Source organism: Ictidomys tridecemlineatus, chromosome 2 (genome assembly GCF_052094955.1).
Source record: "Ictidomys tridecemlineatus isolate mIctTri1 chromosome 2, mIctTri1.hap1, whole genome shotgun sequence".
In the NCBI taxonomy this organism is placed as follows: Eukaryota; Metazoa; Chordata; class Mammalia; order Rodentia; family Sciuridae; genus Ictidomys; species Ictidomys tridecemlineatus.
The window spans coordinates 87042871-87061367 of NC_135478.1; the positions used below are offsets into that span (position 1 = coordinate 87042871).

The 18497-nt window shown below is 54.1% G+C and overlaps 1 protein-coding gene and 2 long non-coding RNA genes across 4 annotated transcripts in view; 2 read left to right on the forward strand and 1 right to left on the reverse strand.

Moving 5' to 3' along the window:
* Window positions 1-11212, reverse strand: part of Tbx5 (T-box transcription factor 5) — a 43935-nt gene extending 32723 nt beyond the window's left edge. Inside the window, exons 1-6 of one of the 2 annotated variants that reach the window (XM_078039085.1) lie at window positions 10728-11212; window positions 8871-9055; window positions 6988-7082; window positions 4763-4882; window positions 3856-4003; window positions 390-542 (exon numbers count right to left, since the gene is read on the reverse strand). In XM_078039085.1, the coding sequence (XP_077895211.1) occupies window positions 390-542; window positions 3856-4003; window positions 4763-4882; window positions 6988-7082; window positions 8871-9017 (663 nt within the window). In that variant the 5' untranslated portion in view covers window positions 9018-9055; window positions 10728-11212. Of the gene's footprint in view, window positions 1-389; window positions 543-3855; window positions 4004-4762; window positions 4883-5577; window positions 6470-6987; window positions 7083-8870; window positions 9056-10727 lie in introns of those variants that run through there. The other variant, XM_078039086.1, reaches the window with a different exon arrangement.
* LOC144375207 (uncharacterized) lies at window positions 11072-13753 on the forward strand. The gene is made up of 2 exons (XR_013434704.1): window positions 11072-11156; window positions 13119-13753. It is a non-coding gene; the product is annotated as an uncharacterized LOC144375207 (long non-coding RNA).
* A 293-nt stretch (window positions 13754-14046) lies between these two features.
* Window positions 14047-17565, forward strand: LOC144375208 (uncharacterized). Its single transcript, XR_013434705.1, has 3 exons — window positions 14047-14316; window positions 14936-15873; window positions 17121-17565. It is a non-coding gene; the product is annotated as an uncharacterized LOC144375208 (long non-coding RNA).
* Window positions 17566-18497: the final 932 nt, after the last annotated feature.

Sequence of the window (18497 nt, forward strand, 5' to 3'; positions counted from 1 at the left end):
TGGCCACCCTCACTTGAACTGCCTCTAAAGGGAGGACACTGACTCTAACAGAAGAGGTTCTTCCACGGAAAGTAGTGCCAGCCACCTTCCCCTCCATGCTAAAATGATGCCTTCTGGTGGCATTTGAGTGAGTGGCCATCTAAGTCACGACAAGCTCAGTCAAACAGGTGTGTGTGTGTGCATGACAGCTGCATCCAGCAGTAGGAACCACCCCACCCTTAGGCTGCAGTTCTGCCCTGCCCCGCACCTTGGGGTAGAAGTTGTGCAGGTGCACCCCGCACACTGGTAGAGAGCCTGCCTCAGAGCACAAAGTTGCAGCCAGGACCAGACTGCATATTCACGAAGCCAGCAGACAGTCCCAGGTGCTGCCTGCTGGGGGCGGGGCTCACCTTGTGATTCTGATAGGAAGTCACCGCAATAAATGCCGTCTCCGGGAAGACGTGGGTGCAGAACGCTGTATTTTTTGAACCGAATCCATTATTTTCATCTGCTTTCACGATGTGTAATCTGGGCTGGTATTTGTGCATGGAATTTAGGATAATCTAAAAATAATAAAGAGAATGAGATTGTAAGAAAATCAAAACTCCCTTTGTTTCCAGATAAATCCCTGCTCCCTCCCTCCCCCCCCCCCAATTAGCCTCCTTCCCTATAGGCTCTCTTGGAAAAATAGTCATTTTTTTCCCTTCTGTTTTGAAAAGGGGCCAATGATTTCATTAAAAAGAAACATTTCAAAAATGACAATTTCCAACTAAAAAAGCCAAGGTAATATTCCAGGAATCTACCCAAGGCACACACAGCAGTAAATCAGAATTCTTAATAAAGTTTGCTTAATAAATTAACTCTCTGCATAGGGCACTTCCCACACCCCCAACGGGAGCCTAGTGAGTCTGCTTTGGGGAGCAAATGAGTCTGGGGAAGGCTGGGCAGCAATTTGGGAATGACTAGGGTCAACAAACAAACAAACACCCACCCCCCAGGCCAGCCAAACCCTCTAGTCATGTAAAGGAAGACACGAAGCTTTTGCAAAACTGGAATGAAAATGAGACTTTTCCTGAGACTTGGACCTCAAATCTTGGCCCTTTGTGAAACAGGCAAACTAATGTCAATAAAGAGACTTTTAGGGGTGGGAAGTGCAGCCTGGCCTCTCAGGAGAGCCAGATATGGGCAGGAAGCACCCGGCAAACCACCCCATCAAAGCGCTGGGCGGGTTGCCCTGGAGACTCCCCTTCTCCAACTTTATCTCATCATCCACAACCAACGTCATCTCCAGGCTCGGAGCTGGTGCATCTGCTTGGGGGGGGGGGGTATGTGCTTTTTCTCTCTCCCTCCTGCCCACCTCCCCCATCTTAGGGTGCTTCCAGGGGAAGGTCTCCCTGCTTGGAGGACCTCCACTGGATGAACGTTCTTGCTGGAGCCAGGACTATTCACAAGCGATGAGCATCGCTTCTAATAAAACCGGGTTTGTTGTCCTGATGACGCCCGGATTTGGATGCTCCCGGACCATTAACACTAATATTTACCAAAACTATCCTGGTCCATGTCCACTGAATGGGCGAATCGCTGGCCTTTAACGGCCCCCAAATCTGGCCTGCTTTTTTCCCCAGGACCACAATCTGGAGCGACTGGGATTGTCTCAATGTCTTTGATTATTTGCATCGATGACCCTGGGGCAGGATTTTCGGACAAACCCGGGAGGCCCCGCAGCGCGGAGGGGGAGGGGCGGCCGCTCGCGGCCCTGCGCTGGCGACCCGGCCGGGGCTCTAATCTCCGGCCGCCGGGCCCGGCCGCCTCCCTGGCCGATAGCGACGCCGGCCGACCGGGGCAGCGTGGCGACAGAGAGACGCAGCGGCCCCCGCGGGCAGCCACAGCCCCCGGCCCGGCGCGGCCATCCTCCCGGCTTAGCCAAATTGCCTTGACGGCTGGGGACAGTGTGGAAACGTCAACGCCAGAGCGATCTAATGGCTCCTAATTTCATTAGGGAGGCTCTGGATTAAAAGTCCAGAGTTTAGGATAGAGCACCTCTCCCGCTTCCCCTGGGCTGCTCAGAGGGACCTGAACCCCCAAACTTGGGGCAGGGCTGTGCACCTTCCCCAGATGTCCACCCCAGAGCGACCCCAAAGGCACAGCAGAAAATCAGAGGGGAAAGTTAGGAGGTGGCCTGGGGTTGGGGGAGCCCTCACTTCCCAACATGATTCCATCCCCTCCCCCGACCAAACCCCCTGACTACCCAGCCAGGAGATGCACATGGGACCTTTACAAAATGGTCCCCCCTTCCTCAGAATCCCTTGAAATATAAAATGTCTGGAATCAGCAGAGCGACTCCTTACCCTGGGCCATCTCCCCACCCAGGAAAGACAGAGTTGATTTCTGCACTGGGTGCATCAGCAAGCAAGGCTCAACAGAAAGGAGGCTCTGCTGTTTGGCTGGACGCTTTCTGCACCCCTTGGAGCCCTCCCAGGGACATAGAAAGGGCAGGGGACTTTCTCCTCTCTGGCCAGCAGTTCAGCCTCTTCCCACCCCAGGGGCTGTGGCTGCCGCGGGGGGCCGCTGCATCTTTCTGGGGTGGGTTTGTGCTGAGTCCTAAGACCTGGCAGGAGGAGATTCCTCATCTGAACTTTCACTACTGTGCTCCCTCATGGCCAAATCATTCCCACCCCACGCCCTCCTTTCCCTAATCTGGAGACCACGTGTCCCTCAGTTGCTGTACTCTGGAGAGACAACCTGGTGGGACAAAGAGTCTCTATGGAGTTAGAGCTACCCTCAAAATCCCTGATCCCAAATGCAAGCTGTGTGACCTTGGACAAGTCACCTCCGCTCCCCGGTGCCTTTTGTCTTCCTCTCTAGGCTACAGTGAGGATCAAATGCCCCAGGGTGAAGGAGCCCATTATGAAATTGTCAAACAGGGACCTCCTCACTGAATTCCTAGACTGTTCTATCTAATTATTTCTATCATTAGAAATAATACAAAGAGATTTAGGGACATCCCCCCCAAAAAAAGAATGAGTGTTTTGTTCTTTGTTTTCTTTTGAGGAAGAAGGGGTGACACCCTGCTGAAAATCCCCTAAAAGCTACCTGCTGTCTGGGCAGGAGGTGGGAGGGGGTCGGCTGCACACTCAATATCCAGCATATGCTGTCAGGGAATTCACCAGGTCCCCCTCTTGGAACCAACCTAGACTCCTCTGATGGCTTCACTGGCCACCTGTAGAGAAGGGGCAGACCACCTCCCTCTCACCCAGGACATTTAAAAAATGAGGCAGAACCTGGAAGGGGACAGGGAAAATATATGCTCCCCTGTGAGGCCTCTCCTGTACTGGGTCCCTGCTGGGCCTCAGTGTCCATGTTGTTTGCATAACTGAAGGCCCTCACCTCTCGCTGCACCTAAGGCACAGGCTGACCCCGCAGGCCCCACTGTCCAGGCCTGGGATGAGCAGCCCCAAGACTCTGGACCCTCAATAAAGGCAGAAGATCGGGGGGGTTGGCGGCACAGATGCAGCCCCAGGCCAGGAGAACCGGGAGCCCAGGCTCCAGCCAACAGGAAAATACAGACCCAGGACCATCCCCCAGGAAGGACAGCTGAGGGTGGGCCCTCTGAGCAGAAGGGTGGTGGAGACAGAGGAGGAAGTGGTAACGAGGAAAAGAAAGCAAGGGGAAATCTGAATGAGGAGGTGAGAACTACAGGAGAAGTAAAGAGGAGGCGAGAGAGGGAGGAAAAAGAAGAAAATGAAAGACCAAAAGCCAGGTCAAAAAGGGACTTGGGAGGGGGGAAAATGGAGGAAAGAAATGGAGAATCGTGGACACGTGAAGCTGAGAAGAGCAAGCGGGGAGGCCGAGGACGGAGAGGGCCGGGGTACTTACGTGCCCAAAGGGGTCCAGGTGGTTGTTGGTGAGCTTGAGTTTCTGGAACGAGACGAGCTGTCGCATCCAATGCGCCCCTGTGGCTGGCGAGTCAGGGTGCACATAGAGGCGGCCAGGCATGGCAGGCTCTGCTTTGCCGGTCACAGACCTAAACCAAGGAGAGGCGTGACCTGGGGGCTGCGGTAGCAGAGGTACTGCACCAGGCAGGGGCTGACAAGCACTGGCCGGAGACATCTGGGATCATCCTGACCCTCCCGTCTCCTTTAGGCTCCCTGGCGCAGGCATCCAGGCCAATCCCCAGGACCGACTCTTTCTTCATCCACCTCAAAGTTCCCCTCACGCCAGGCGTGCCTGGGACCCTGTGGTGTCTCAGGGCACACAACCAGGCTGGTTCTGGAAGCCTGAATGTGCAAAAGAAATCTTGAAAACTCCTTAAGTGCTTTCAAAGAGGGCCTCCTCCTTTTGAAGCCCCTGCACTCCTGGCAGCCAGGGAGCAATCCACCCAAGGAATGGGCCTCTCCTCTCTTGCCTTTTTAAACTAAAATGCCACGGGCCGATTTTGTAATTTCATAAAAAAGCCATGTTCAAAGCAGGTAACTCATAAAAAATAACTGTAAATGGTTTATGCCCCCCAGAAATACATCCAGGGCTTGGTAACAATACTCTTTTTTAAAAAATCCAGAGCCCATGTGTGCAGCAATAGAGGGCCCTGTTTCCTCTGAGCCTCAGTTTTCTGGTCTATCAAATGGGAACTAATGGCTGCGGGGTGGGGGTGGGGGGTCTGCCGGCTGCAATAGAATAGTCATGTGCAAGCCTAGGAGCTAAAAAGTGGGAGCTAAAAAATGTTTATTCGTTCAAGGTGGGGGATTCCAATTCCCTCCCTGCCCTCCTCCTGTCCGGTGCCTACCATTTATTATCTGCAAACTTATATCTGTGGTCATCCGCAGGAACAATGTCCATGAGGAGGATATACTTCGTTTTGGGATTAAGCCCAGTCACCTTGACTTTATAACTGGGAAACATCCGCCTAGGAGAGAGAGGGGGAGGTGGGGAGAGGGAATTGATGTCAACATTCTGAGAAGCATGTCTGCAGATTTTAATGGAAAATGCAATTCCTTAAAACAAGTAAAACGGAGGAAAAACTGGCTCCACTCCACTCTCCCTGAGATCCATCCCGGGTTTCCCTTGAAGTTCTGGTGTGGGGAGGAGGAAAGCAAAGGGATGGGAAAGGAGGAGGCACCTGGGTACCTGTGGGGACCTGGGAGAAACAGCAACCAGAGGCTGCTTAGAGAGAAATGGTTTTAAAGAAAGCTTGAAAGGGACCCCTTTCAAATCCAACTAAATGCTCCTCTCAGAGCCAGCCACCTACTCTGGAGGAAAGGACTGGGGTCAAACCTAGCCCCCTTCTATCTGCCCAGGTGCTCTGGTCCATCTCTGCATGACTGCAGCGTCAATACACACGGAGGTGTGCGCCCTAGGGTCGCGCAGCCTGTGGGTGTGCATCTGCCCGGGGTCCTGGCTTTTGTTGTCCGCCCTCAGGGGCGGGGATTAGCGGTGGTTCCCAGTTTAACTCGGTGGGTGACCCCCACGGGGTCTTCAGCGGGAGTTCATTCTTAAACGCCACACTTCCCAAGGCGCCTGGGGCAGTCTACGTTCCTTGGCCCTCGGCAAAGAAATTCCAAATCTATCCAGATTTGGTTGCAGCAAGAGCTGGGGCCTGACCTGGGGTCGGTGGGCAGAAAGCCGATGCGCGCAGCAGCCTGGTGCCGGCTACTTCTGGGCGAGGGGCGCACTCCACGCTCCCATCCCGCCTCGTGAGTTGTACGCCCCGGGAAGCAAGGCTCCTCCCGGCTGAACTGGGGCGAAAGGACCAGATGCTGGACCTGGGCTGGCTCCGCGCTGGCGGGCAGGGTGAGCCGAGGCCTCTCCCTAAGCCTCGGTGTTTATCTGGCCGAGCAGCGCGCCTGGCTGGAGGCGGAGGCGCAGGAGACTTCGCAGGCCTTTTATAGTTACATCCTCGGCTCGGGCGAGGGGGGAAAGGATCCCAGCCCGGGCTTTCCTTCCCCGGCGGACTGGGAAGAGGACCTCAGTGCCCTGGTATAAACAGATCGCGCGCCTCCCAGTTCACTCCGGCCTTGGGCCGAGCGGAGGAGCCGACATTGTTTAATTTCAAATAATAATAAATGTCACGGTTGTCAGTTTATTGTGGGAGGCTTGGAGCAGGAGAACCGCGGCGTCTGCAGAATCGGCTGCACCCTCCGCCTTCGCACACCCCGGCGGCGTGGGCCTGCCGGCCTCCCTCGCTCCACGCGCGCGCTCTGCACAGACCCGAGGCCTTCTGCCCTTCCCGGCGTGGAGGACCCATCCAGCCGGGGGATGCTTGTGGCGGGGATGTCCTCAGGCCTGGGCAGGAGCCCTCTCACACAGGGAGGCACAGAGCTAGCGGGACGACTCTGCCGTCCCCTCCCCCATGAGTCTGGCTCTTCCAGCTCCAACTCCGCGAGCTTTGAAGGGGAACTCTGGGGCCAGTCTTGGCCAAGAGGCCGTGTTTATCGGTGTCTGCGTATAGAGCTCCACCGAGCCCCGATTCAGTTTCAAAGGCTTCGCCTGCGTTCTATAAACAATGGAAGAGGTAGCGAAGACATCCAACAATTCAGAGTTTGGCCATCGGGTGGGACGCTGGAACCACTCCAAGGTCAGGGAGGGTGGGGATGCGGGTGGGGGCGAGGGATCCAGTCCGAAACCTAGGAAACCCAAAGCCCTGCTCTGTTTTCCCTTTCTCTCTTCGTTCCATTCTTCCTCTTCTTTCTCTCACTACAAATCCGTCCAGAGAGCATGGCTTCCATGCTTTTTATTCTTCCTAAATATGAGCTGGAAGAAACACCCAGCTTCCAGAGTTGAGGGTTTGGGGTGTATCCCCATCCTTCTGAGGGCCAGTGGAAGGATTCTCAATGTGCCTCTTTAACCAGAATCGAGTCAAATATTTTATCCCCCCTCCCCCAGCTAATTCTTTCTCTAGACCCCAATCCTCTCTCCCTCTCCATTCTCTCCTGCTCCCCGGCCACATTTTTTCTTCTTCTTCTTTCCTCCCTCTGTGCCCCTGTGCTCCCTCCAGACCCTCAGCCAACTCACCTTCCAGCCTTCGTTATGATCATTTCTGTGCCCACTTCGTGAAATTTCAGCCACAGTTCTCTTTCGTGGAGAAACACCTTGATTCCTTCCATGCCCTGCAGGCATGAGAGAAAGATGGCAAGTGAGAAGCTTGGGTGGCAGTGGACATTTCTTCCCAAACTGCAAGAAGGCTTCTCCCACCGCCTTGGTGCCTGTGGACTCAGAGGGTGAAAAGTGCCTCAGTCAGCTGCAGAGTTGTCTGGGCTCTGGAGCACCCTACAGCCTCCGCCCAGGAATCCCTGTGCCGGTTCAGCTGTGAGGGGGCAACCAACGACTACTTGATTTTCCAGTGTCATACAGCCCCCCTAATGCCCTCAAAACAAAGTTTGAGAGTCATCGCCAATATTAGGGGGCTCCAGGACTGTGGGGAGGACCCACGGGCCAATTTCAATTCACTTCTAGCTGGGAAAACAGGGGGCCTCAATCTAGAAAACAATAAAACACCGAGGACATTCTTTGTAGACACCCATATGTCCACTCGCAAAACTTATGAATATGCAACTCATGTGCCTGTAAATGTTTACCCTCTATCATGGTAGAACATGAGGAATTTTAAGGAATTTTAAATATAAAAAATTTATTATGATTATATGATATGTTGCTACAGTCGAGAACATAAATTCTATCTACCTTCCCGGGCCCTCTGTTCACTTTCAGCAATTTGGAATATGGGGAACAGCTGAAACCGATGTTTTCACTTTCGACGAAAAGCTATTTTACAAAATCAACGCAAAAAAAATAGATATGAAGTCTTTCTTTAGAAATAATGGATAATTGTCTGAAAAGTGGATTTGCTTTTCTGGAAAAGAAAAAATTCTGAGCCCCGAGCCCTGGGTATACTTCCATCATCCCAGCAACTCAGGGTGGTGAGTTCCAGATCAACCTGGGCGATTTAGCAAGACCCTGTCCCAAAGTTTAAAAATAATAATAAATTAATTTAAAAGCCTGTGTAAGGCCCTGGGTTCAATCCCCAGTACCAAAATACTAAGGATGATGATGAGTCCAAGTTTCCTTAACGGTGCTTGCAGGCTGTGTAAATATTACGCCTGTTTTCCTGAAATAGGAAGACAAAAGAGAAAGTCTGGAAGGGCATCGAAATTTAACGAAGGCTGAAGCTATGTGTACGAATCTCTTCTGGTCAAGTCAACCGCTTTGCGGTCTGTGACATCTATTTTAAAACCGTCATCGGTCTTGTGGCCGCCTGGTGCACCCAGTGAGCCGAGGGTTAGGGCGCGGAGCGAAAGGCAGGGCTCCTCCCTCTGCTGGGGCCCAGCTTCAAGCCAGGCGAGCCCGAGACTTCCTGTGCCCTCTCGGGCCGGCCTCCTGCGCTCCCCTCGGCCTGCGAGGGCGCGCTAGCCCGCCAGGCCCCGACCGCAAGACAAATGGTGCGATGCGCGGGTCTAGGCAGCGGGGAAGGCTACGGGAGATCTAAAGAAGGGTCAAGCCATCGCTCATGCCGGCCTGAAGCAGCCGCTGACCCGGCTCTTAATAAGGCTCTCAGGGCCAATTCTACACCTAATGCAGCAGGCCAGGAATTCTCTGGGCTATTGTTTGCTGACCTCAAATAGCCGGATAATTGAGATTTCTCTAACAATTTAACTAGCTTTCAAAAATCCTCAGGCCATAAAGATAATCTCATCATAAAATGCATTGGAATAGACTGGTATTTGGGGAGACTGGGCAGAGAGCGGTGGGACTGAGTGGGAATAACAAGGAAAAGGGACCGTAATAAGTCTTAGGCTCCGCACCCCTCCCCTGCGCCGGCAGAAGGAATCCAGCAAACCAGCCGGACTCCAGTCGGCTTTGGTGTCTGCAAAGGGCCTTCAGGTGCAGGGTCTGCTTACCTGCTGGGTGAAGGCGGCCTGCGGAGACGACGGGGACTTGCTGGGAACCCCTAGTGTAGTCTCCGGTTTTGAATCGCAGGACAGGTCTTTGGAGTCAGGCTCCAAAGGCGTGTGCGCCAGGCCAAAGCCCTCGTCTGCGTCCGCCATGGTGTGCCCAGGGCCCTGTGCCCGTTCGAGGTTCTGCTCTGAGAGAGAGAGAGAGTTGGGGAGTGGAGAATACAGCTTCAGCGACAGGAGGGAGCAGTTTGACCCCGTTTCCAGCTACCAGCCCCTCGGTTCCCAGCTGAAGGAAACGGCAGAAAGTCCTATTATTATTATTACTATTACTTTCTGACCACGCACAATCTCTTGCGAAAGACCCGCGTCAGACCCGGAGGAGGAGAGGCCCCCATCTCCCCTGCGCAGGCTCTCCACGATAAGCGAGCTGCCCGTCAAATTTGTCTGAACTCCTGAAAGAGCCAATAAAGATAAGGGTCGGTATTTTTGGAAGCCATTGGGTACCAACCAAACACAAAACAAAACAAAAACTCAGTCTCCTTTTGAGAATTTCTTTTCTTTGTCAAACTGCAGGAGGCCATCGGATTTTTTTATTATTATTAAACCTCAAGAGAGGAATAGTTATCTTCAGCAAGCAGAATGCTTGCAATAACCCGCCTCTAGCAAAACCCCCAAACCGAGGAAGGATGTCCAAACTGAGAGACCAGGTTCAAAAGAGAATTCGTGTGCATCTTTATCAGCTACAGGCCCTAGGATGAAAAGTTCTCTAAGAAAAGGAAAAAAGTCATCCCTTAGCTCCAACCCTAAGCAAGACTTATTTTAAAAACTAAAACGTAGCCATACGGAAGGCTCCCGAAGGAAAGCGGCGGCTCTGCAGGTCGGAGAGAGAGGAGCACCCGGTGCCGGCGGCCAGCGCTCCGCGGCCGGCGTGGGGTGCGTGTTCTCCCGGCTTGCTCAGCTCTCCGCGCTGGAAATTTTTTCAAGCGTCCAGGCCGAGAGGAGCGTCTCCAAGCTGCAGCCTGGCCTGGCTCGCTGAAACGGCAGGCAGGACTGGCTCGGGGTTGGAGGGGACAAAATCGGTCCCGCATAAATCCTGGGCTCCAAGCGTTGAATGGGTCTCGCGTTCTGCCGCAGTGGGGAGAGCGGCCGGGGGTCGCAGGCGTAAGAGGATGGAACCCGCAAAATCGCAGCCACAAGGCCGTTGGAGCCGGGATGGGTCTGTCTGCTTCCAATCTCCTCCACATTTCCAAGGAGGGATTCCCACCACCGTCACCACCACCCTGCCTCGAAGCACAGCAAGATTTTGGGAAAGGAGTGCAAACGACGGTCCCCCGCAGCATAAGCTTAGGCAAGCGGTTGAATTTCCCTGGTCTGTAATGGCTCAGACCTAAACAAGGGACCGAGAAGGACAGCTTCTGAGGCCAGACCTCCAAGCAGCTTCCTTCCCCTCGGCCTTGGGGATTTGGGGGAAGCAGTCCTAGGAGCTCCGGCAGCCTGCTTACAACAAAAGAACGCAGGGCCGGCGCCCCCCACCCCCACGCTCCCATTCACTGCGGATCCCGGAGAGAATCCACCGCGCGCCCTTGCCAGGGTCCGGGGGAGCTCGGGGCTGGCGGAGACGAACAAGATGCGGTTTGACAGAACCAGGCCGCGCGTCCTGCAAGCCTCAACGCCTCTCCCCCAGCCGCGGCCGCCTCCCGGGCTGCACTCGCCCGGCATCTCCGGCCGCGCAAACCCTCTACGAGCCGGGCGCTGCAAGACGCAGGGAAGGCTGCAGTCCGCCATTCGCGTCTCTGCAAGCGGATTCCGCGCCAGCAGGCTCCCTCCCGAGTCTCCCGGGCCATCTGCGGGGACCATTACCTCGCTCGGCAGAGCCGGTGCGTTCACCACATTCCCTCCTGGCTCCTAGCAGGCAAGCCGGCGGCGAGGTGGGGGTGCAGGCATGGTGACTCCGAGGTTTACGCTGGGGACTGCTTGCCCAGCCTAGCGTCTACTGCTGCCTACAAAGGAGCACCCACCGCTGGAGTCTCGGCGGCGCCTGCCCACCTCCAACACACACCTCCTCGGTGTGCTATTGCTCTCCTAAACGGCTCCGACTTGTCAGGCGCCACAAGGGCTCCGAAAAATACAAAACAGCAGCTCTGGAGTGCCAGCAACCTTAGAACCTCAGCGCCGAGTCCTCCCTTGCACCCCCAGGGAGGGAAAGTTGGGAGACAAGAGAAAGCCGCGGGGAATTGTCCAAGTCCTTCTCTGAGCACCGCTTTCAGGGTTAAAGTTCCGGAATTTGAGGTAAGAGTCTCAGAGAGTCAGAGTCAGTCTCTCTCTCTCTCTCTCTCTCTCTCTCTCTCTCTCTCTCTCTCTCTCTCTCTCTCTCTCTCTCTCTCTCTCTCTCTCTCTCTCTCTCAGAAATACAAGCCAACTTTGCTGAGTTCAGTGACGTTGAATTGCCTTGATGCTAACAAAGTATTGAAATTGCCTATCCAACTAGCTCCCACCGCACACTGCCTGCCCCTTCTCTCTCTCTCTCTCTCTCTCTCCCTCGCCCCCCACCCTCCACCCTCCTCCACCACCTTTTCCACTTTTCCACTAGATTTCCCGAACATTCAAATCACAACAGGACTCTCAACCTCAGACCTGGCAATGGTCCCCTCCTCTTTGCCCCCTCCCCAACCTTCATCCATCTCGGTTGCTCTGGACCAGCAGTGGCTGCACAAGAAAAGAAAGAAAAGAAAAAAGCCTTCACAAATCCTGGTAAACCCAGCCCCGCTTCTATCCGGGAAGTACAGTAATTTCAGCGACTGGCCGTGCACAGGACTGAGTCTGAACACACCAGGAGTGTGCGCACATGCACACACACACACACACACACACACACACACACACACCATGGATGGGCCTCTGAAGCCTGCATCCTGTCTCCAGAGTTGGTCTCAGAGGGAGAACTGTGTGACCCCCACCTAGCTGGACAGGGCCAGGGTGGCTGCCCTGACATCTCTCCCCCTACCCCCACTCCTCACCTCCACTCTAAATGACTGTGGGTGAGGCAGAGTGAAGGTGCACTGGGATGGGGGCCAAGATCACAGATGCCAAGAAATCGCCATCAGTCCCCAGCCTCCATTCCCCGCCCCCCCCACTTCTGCCAGGGTCAGCAGGCTGCCCTGGCTGGACATGTACACAAGGCAGTGCCCGGTTTTATTAACATAATCAAGCCGTCATTGGAAACTGGCTGGGTCTGCATCTCCGTGCGCTCCTCTCCCTGCCCCTATCTGAAATGTAGTATTTTGAGGTTCATTTGAAGAGGCCAATAGAAGCGTAAACACAAGAGGTCTCCGTGTGAGCAGACCCAGATTGGGGCACCAAGTCTGGGTGCTTGGAAGAAATGTCAGCAGTTCCTCTGTTTTCCCATAGTGTGCCTTGTTCTTGTTTGGGGCTCTAATTAGGGGCTCAGGTCCAGAAAATCCAGATCTGGAGAGAAGGATGTAGGGAGCAGAAATGACTCAGAGACCAGCAGTAGTATGGCCCTCTGTGACTGCTCTGCCAATTTCCCAGGTCAGGTCACCACTGCAAAATTCCAAAGTGGACTGTCCAACCCTAGATGTGGGGCAACTTGGGAGTAAAGCAACTCTCCCCCTTCGGGGTTTGTTTTCAAATAGACCTTGGCTAAGGCAATTTGTTTATTTGTGCAAACACCTTCGCTCTCCCAGAATGTCAGCTCAGAGGCTAAGGAGGCAACCTCGGGCCAAGGGTGGACACCAGCGATGCTATCAGAATGAGCCTGAATTTCCACATCTCTGCTGGAAGGAAGGGGAAATCCAGAAAGATCTCTCCAATCCCTTTAAATTCGTAGAGATTTGCGGATGAAATTAATTCCCATAAATAATCTGTAGGCCCTTCCCAAGAGGGAAAAAAATCTGGACTCCCCCAAGTAATAGCCCAGCCAGATTCACTCCGTTCCTGGAGCTTAGCTATATGCTTGCTGCCCGCCACTGGGCAAAATCGGATTTTTAAACCTGGTGGTGGTGGGGGGGGGAATCCATTCTTGCCAGGTGACACACCGAGGCAAAATGCAAGAGGGTGCCTTCCTATCTTGCTCGGGAACAGCAGCAGAGCTGGGTGGGGGCACCCAACAAGACAGAAATGGGTTGGGAAGCAGAGATCCGCCAGCAGAGGAAATTAGGAGAGAAATCTATCCCCCCATCCCAAGTCGCCAGGTCCACACTCACCTCCAAAAATCCCACCTCTTCTTTCCAGAAAGCAGCAGGGACGCCTCCCTGAGGCAGGGGCTCAGGTGAAGAACTTTGAAAGCACCGGGAAAAAAGAAATCTTTTAAGGTCAGGCCTTCTTCTAGGTTCTGTCAAGAGGAACACGGCACCTCCTAGCTCGTAGTTGGTTTGTGGTCTCCGACAAATTAAATATTACTGTTTATTACCAGGCATACCCCAATAAAATAAAGAGGCAACCAGGCGATACGGACTATCTCACCAGCCGCTGCACCTATAGGACTCAGAGACGTCATGAGTCACGCAACCGGCCCGCGCACTGTCACGGTTGACTGGGGGGCAGCGGCGGGAGGTTAATTTCTCTCCATCTTCGTCTCTCAGTCCTGGATCTTTGCGGCCACCAGTCCCCGGACGCCTCGGGCCCCGGGGAATAAATAAAGAAATAAACAAATCCCGTGCTCTCTGGGGCAATGGGGGTGGTGACCATAAGACACGAATAGAGCCAAGATCGATTTTCTCAGAGACGGGGAGAGGAGGGGATAACAAAGTGGGCCGGGAGTCCGCCTCGGCACCCACTGGACAGAAATCGAGTTGTTTCGGGGAGAACTGAGGACTCTTGCAGGAGACAAGGGATTCTTAGTATTTAAAATGTACTTTTTTTTTTTTCCTTCCCAGAGGAAGAGCAGTTGTCAAATGAATGTCCAGGCGCCCCTCTAGCTGGTCGTGTTTGGTACCCGAGACCTGAGCGCCCAATTGCCGACCTGCAGGGCAGTCAGGACTGGGCTCTCACCAAGGGGGAACCAGACAGAGAAGTTCCCAGGCAGAAAGGGGTTCGCCCGCAATGTGGCGGGGAAAGGCCATTCTGCGAAAGCTCCTTTAACCAGGTCTGGGGATGCAATTTGTCCCGGCGTGGCCCGGCGGGGGCGGGGTGCGAGTGGGTGGTGGGGTGGGGGTGGGGTGGACAGGGGTGATTTCTGCAGAGAAAAAATAATCGAGGCCAGGTCCCGCGGAGGGACGAGACACCCTGTTTTGTTGTGTAATAACAATTATTTCTAATGTGAGCAATGGACCTCATGGCTAAGACGCGTGGATGTCCGCAAGCTTTTGCACGCAATTGGAAACTCTCTGCGTTGGGTTGCGAAACGCACCGCGTAGACGCCCCTGGCGGCGCCCAGCGAGGAGCTTAGGCCTGCCCGGCCGAGCCAGCGATCGCCAGGCCTTCCGCAAGGGTAAGTTCCCGCCCAGGGGCCCCGAGGGAGCCGGACGTCTGAATTTCGACTCGTCCTTAGCTTTGGGGCTCGATCCTGGGTTTTGTGCTCCCCCAACCCCTGGGGTTTTCGGAAGCGTGAGCTGGCTGCAGGCCCGGTCTACTCAGAATGGCAGCGGCTGCGAAATATGGAGGTCGCAGTCGGCAGAGCAGTGGCCCGGGCCAAGGTCAGGCCCTCGGGGAGAGTGGGCAGTGGCTTCTGCGGGCGCCAGGGCCGACCGGGCCGCAGACCTGGGCTGCTTCCAGCGAGCCCGATCCGCGGCCCTCCTCGCGGCCAGGCTGCAGTGGCTTCGCGGAGCTTCGCTTTCGTTTCCCAAATTAGTAACTTTCCCCCAATCCGAGGTCTGGTGTGTGTAACGTTTTCTCCCGGATCCCAAGAAGGGGACCCGAAAGCCTCAGCCCAAGCCCCATTCTGATGAGCTCCCAGTCGACCTCTGGGAAGAGATGGGCCAGAAGCTGAGGCCTAGGCCCCGCAGGGCCGGGAAGGGGAAGGCCACCTCCGGCGGGGAGCGAGCTTCCCTTTTATTTCGGACACAAACACCTGGATCAGTACGAAAAGGTCTCTCTCTCTACAATGCCAGCATCACAGCCCCGGAGCCCCCACCGCAGCGAGACCCAAGGAAAGGCTTCAAGGAGATTTTCGTCTCCTTCTTTCCTCCGCCACTTGAGCAGTGCACTCTCCCTCCATCCCGCCGCAACACACCGCCCTCCCCAGACCTGCCCCATCTTCCTTTCAGAAGTGTACTGTCTGCCCTCCTTTTTGCAAAAGTCCTGCCCTGATTTTAATACTGCATGGATGGGAAAGCCTATGATCCTATTTTTAAATTAAAAAAAAAAACACAGAGCGATTGCTATAGATCTTTTCCATTTTTTCCCTCCATTTTTAAGAAAGTCGCATTCAAAACTACCACATTGTTTTTCTTCCCCAAAGAAAATACGCTAAAGCATACAGTCCCTTCCCTTTCTGTCCCCATGGTGTCCCTGTCTCGGCCTCACAGGGGTCTCTAAAGTAGAAAGAAGTGCGTCGGGGACTGGGAAAATTATAACAATAGAAACGAGAACAAAACTCAACTTTGACCAACTCATTTTGCAAGGAAAGGGTCAGACTGAGGATGGGAAATTCTCTTTCCTCCGAAGGTCATTTCCCTCTCCCCTACTGAAATCTGGCTCTATTCTGTTTTTTCCAGGACCACAATCTCTTCCTTTCCAATATTTCATTCAGCTTTTACTTTCCTCCGTTTTGACCTGAAATTGGTGGGAAGAGTACCACTGACAGTTATTATTATATATTAACATGCAATATCCCCGTCCAATATTGCCACCAAGAAATATTGTTGCCGCTCTCCATATTTGTGTGCTTAAGAAATATTCCTCCCTGCTCCCCAAGTTGGGAGGGTTTCTCCTCCCTGCTAAGGTGTAACAAAATAAAAAATGGAAGCAGGAATTCATTGTAGAGACCCAGCTGAGAGAACACAAATGCTGGGGATTTGCACACTCTCCAAGAGCCAAGAATGCAGCGGTAAGTGGTGCTTGATAGTGATGGATCCCCTTGTTCTTGCCCCATTCAATTTGGGGGATCACCAGGGGAGAAGACTTAGGATCTAAGCTGAGAGAATCCAGAACATCTGTGGGCTGCAATGAGCCCCAAAACTCCCAACCATCTCTGCAGCCAGAACCCGCTAAAAGTCCTCTGGGTGGAGGTATCTTGTCTTCACCATGAGCAACCCCAAAAGTGTGGGAGAAAACACACTGAATTCCAAGGCTCTGAGTTTGTAAGATGGAGACTGAGGCTAATGCATCGTGTTCTGGGGTGCCGGCAGGGGGGCGGGGGTCTGTCTGGATACCTTCTCCCTCATCTGAAGGGTGGGATGGAAACTTGGGAGCCCACTGTTCTCTGGGGCTCTGGAAAGACAAATTTTCTTTGGCAAACGGAACAGTGTCGCGCTGTCGACACGGCAGACTATTTTTCTTGTTCCCTTACAGGGTGGGAGGAGGGGGGGAAAAGAAAGAAAGCAAGAAAGAAAGGGAAATTAAATCCACACGTGTTAAGCTTGCTCAAAGGGCTGGATTCAAAACCCGAGACGAAGCTTGATGCTCCAATGCTGGCCACCTACGGGCCTCTTCCCAGCCAGCCTGGCCCCAAAGAGCACAATGTCCCCACTGGAGAGAATTCGATCCCAAGTTTTCATAAAACACTGTATTTAAGGGGTGAAGGGGTGTGGATCCCTCTCTGAGTCCGTCCTGAAGAGATCCACAACTTATAGGGGACAAAGAAAACAAAGGAGACAGCAATCATGGAATAATCACCCCTTTAGGAAAGCTCAGCCTCATATCTCCCAACTCCACTCAGGGATTCGAAGGCACAGGCGTTGATTTCGAACATTCCCGAAAAGTCTGATTAGGTTTTAGGATTTGAGCCTACTCCGGTCAAGAGAACCCCAAACACTGCCTCATTGGCCCTGGCCTAGCCCGCCCAATCTGCACGGCTCATCTTGGTGGCCCTTGATGCTCTTTCTCTGGGAGAAATGTGCCAAACAGGAGGGTTCTGGCCGCGCTGCCAGAGGGGCAGAGGGGCGCTGACGCGCTAGAGAGGTGGAGACGGCCACCCTGGCTGGAGCTGCGAGTGAAAACTCTAGTAATGACCTCGAGGAGGTGAAGGGAGGTGGGTGGGGGTGCGGGTGACGAGGGCGGCCAAACCCCAAAGTGGAAGGATCCGTCACCGAAGGAATTGATCGGTCGAGACCTCTAATTTTTCTTCCCCATCAGCCCCTGCCTCCAGCGCCCCAGCTGGTCCTCTCTGGCTTCCTGGTGCCGGGTTTCTGGCCTTTGAGAGCATCCCGGATAGAAGGATCTGGAAGCGGGAACCCGAGAGGCCTCATTTCTCCCAAGTCCCACCCGGGAAACACTGGGGTGAAGCCCACAGGCTCGCCGCGGGGTGCAAGTGACCAAGGTTCCCGGTGGACAAGTTCCTGGTGATTGTTTCCGCAAGGGCACTGGGTTTCCTGGTCACCATGGCAACCCCGGAGTCACAACAATGGGACTGCGGAGCACAATCGCGCACTTCGCAGCGCGACCTGGGGCCTGAAGGCGCTTCCGCCGGCTGCTCTTGCCTTTCCGGAGCTGCAGCTTTGGTGGGTGCCACAAAACCGGCTTAAACTCATCTTTTTTTTCAGGAGGAGAGAAAATCCAAGCTTAGCGCCCCTGAGGTTCAGATCTTGAGCAAAAGCCGCCCTTGAGTTAAGAGTGATGACCTGGGGGACCGGCGCTGGGAGCTGGGATACCTTATTGGGAACCCGAGGCGGGGACCCTCAGCCAGGGACCTAGGACTTCAGGAGTCGCGGCGAGACTCTCTGCACCACCACCACCCTCTTGCTATGGACTCCCCATATCCTCCCAAGTCACTCTTAACGCTCCTTGGAGAAATTTAACTAGGAATGGTGTCAGCACGGCTTGCAGGATCTCAGGGAAATAGTAAATGCCACTCCTTTTCCTTTTGGAGAGAAGACTTTCCATTGTGGATGTAATAGAAATACATTAAAATAATATATTTGGTTGCATTCCTTCTCGAATCTACCAGGGAGGGAGGGGAAAGTGGCTTGCTTTCTTTTGTGAGGGGACAGAAGACAATACAGGCCAAATCTGCTGTGTCCCCTTTGGAGGCTGCGAGAACCAGGGTGCTGCCCAGCTCTGACTGGCCTGACTTGGCAGGGATTAAGGAAAAGGAAAAGCCGGGCAGAAGGGAGAAGGGACCCAGGGCCCAGGGCCCCCAGGCCATGGTGCCGGCAAAGTCCTTTGGCCAAGGAATGGGAGCATCGCCCCTGCCGGGTACCCCCAGCCTCATTCCATTCTGCTGTGGCCCCCTGCCTCTCAGAACTGATTGGAAAAGACATCTAATGTCACCCAAGCCCCCAGCTGGCTTGGTAGTGCCCCCAGCCCACTCTGTTCCATCCTGGAGGCAGCCTGCACAGGTCCTTGTCCCTAACCCAGGACCCCAGTCTTCTTTCTTCCCCAGCATTTCCCATTCGTGTTTCCAGAAGAATCCTGCTTTGTTTGCCCAAGGACATGGGATTCTGTAGGCTCCTGAATCTGTTAGACCTGGAGGGGCCATTGGAGTTCAGGTTTATAGCAGGCCAGCAAGAGCTG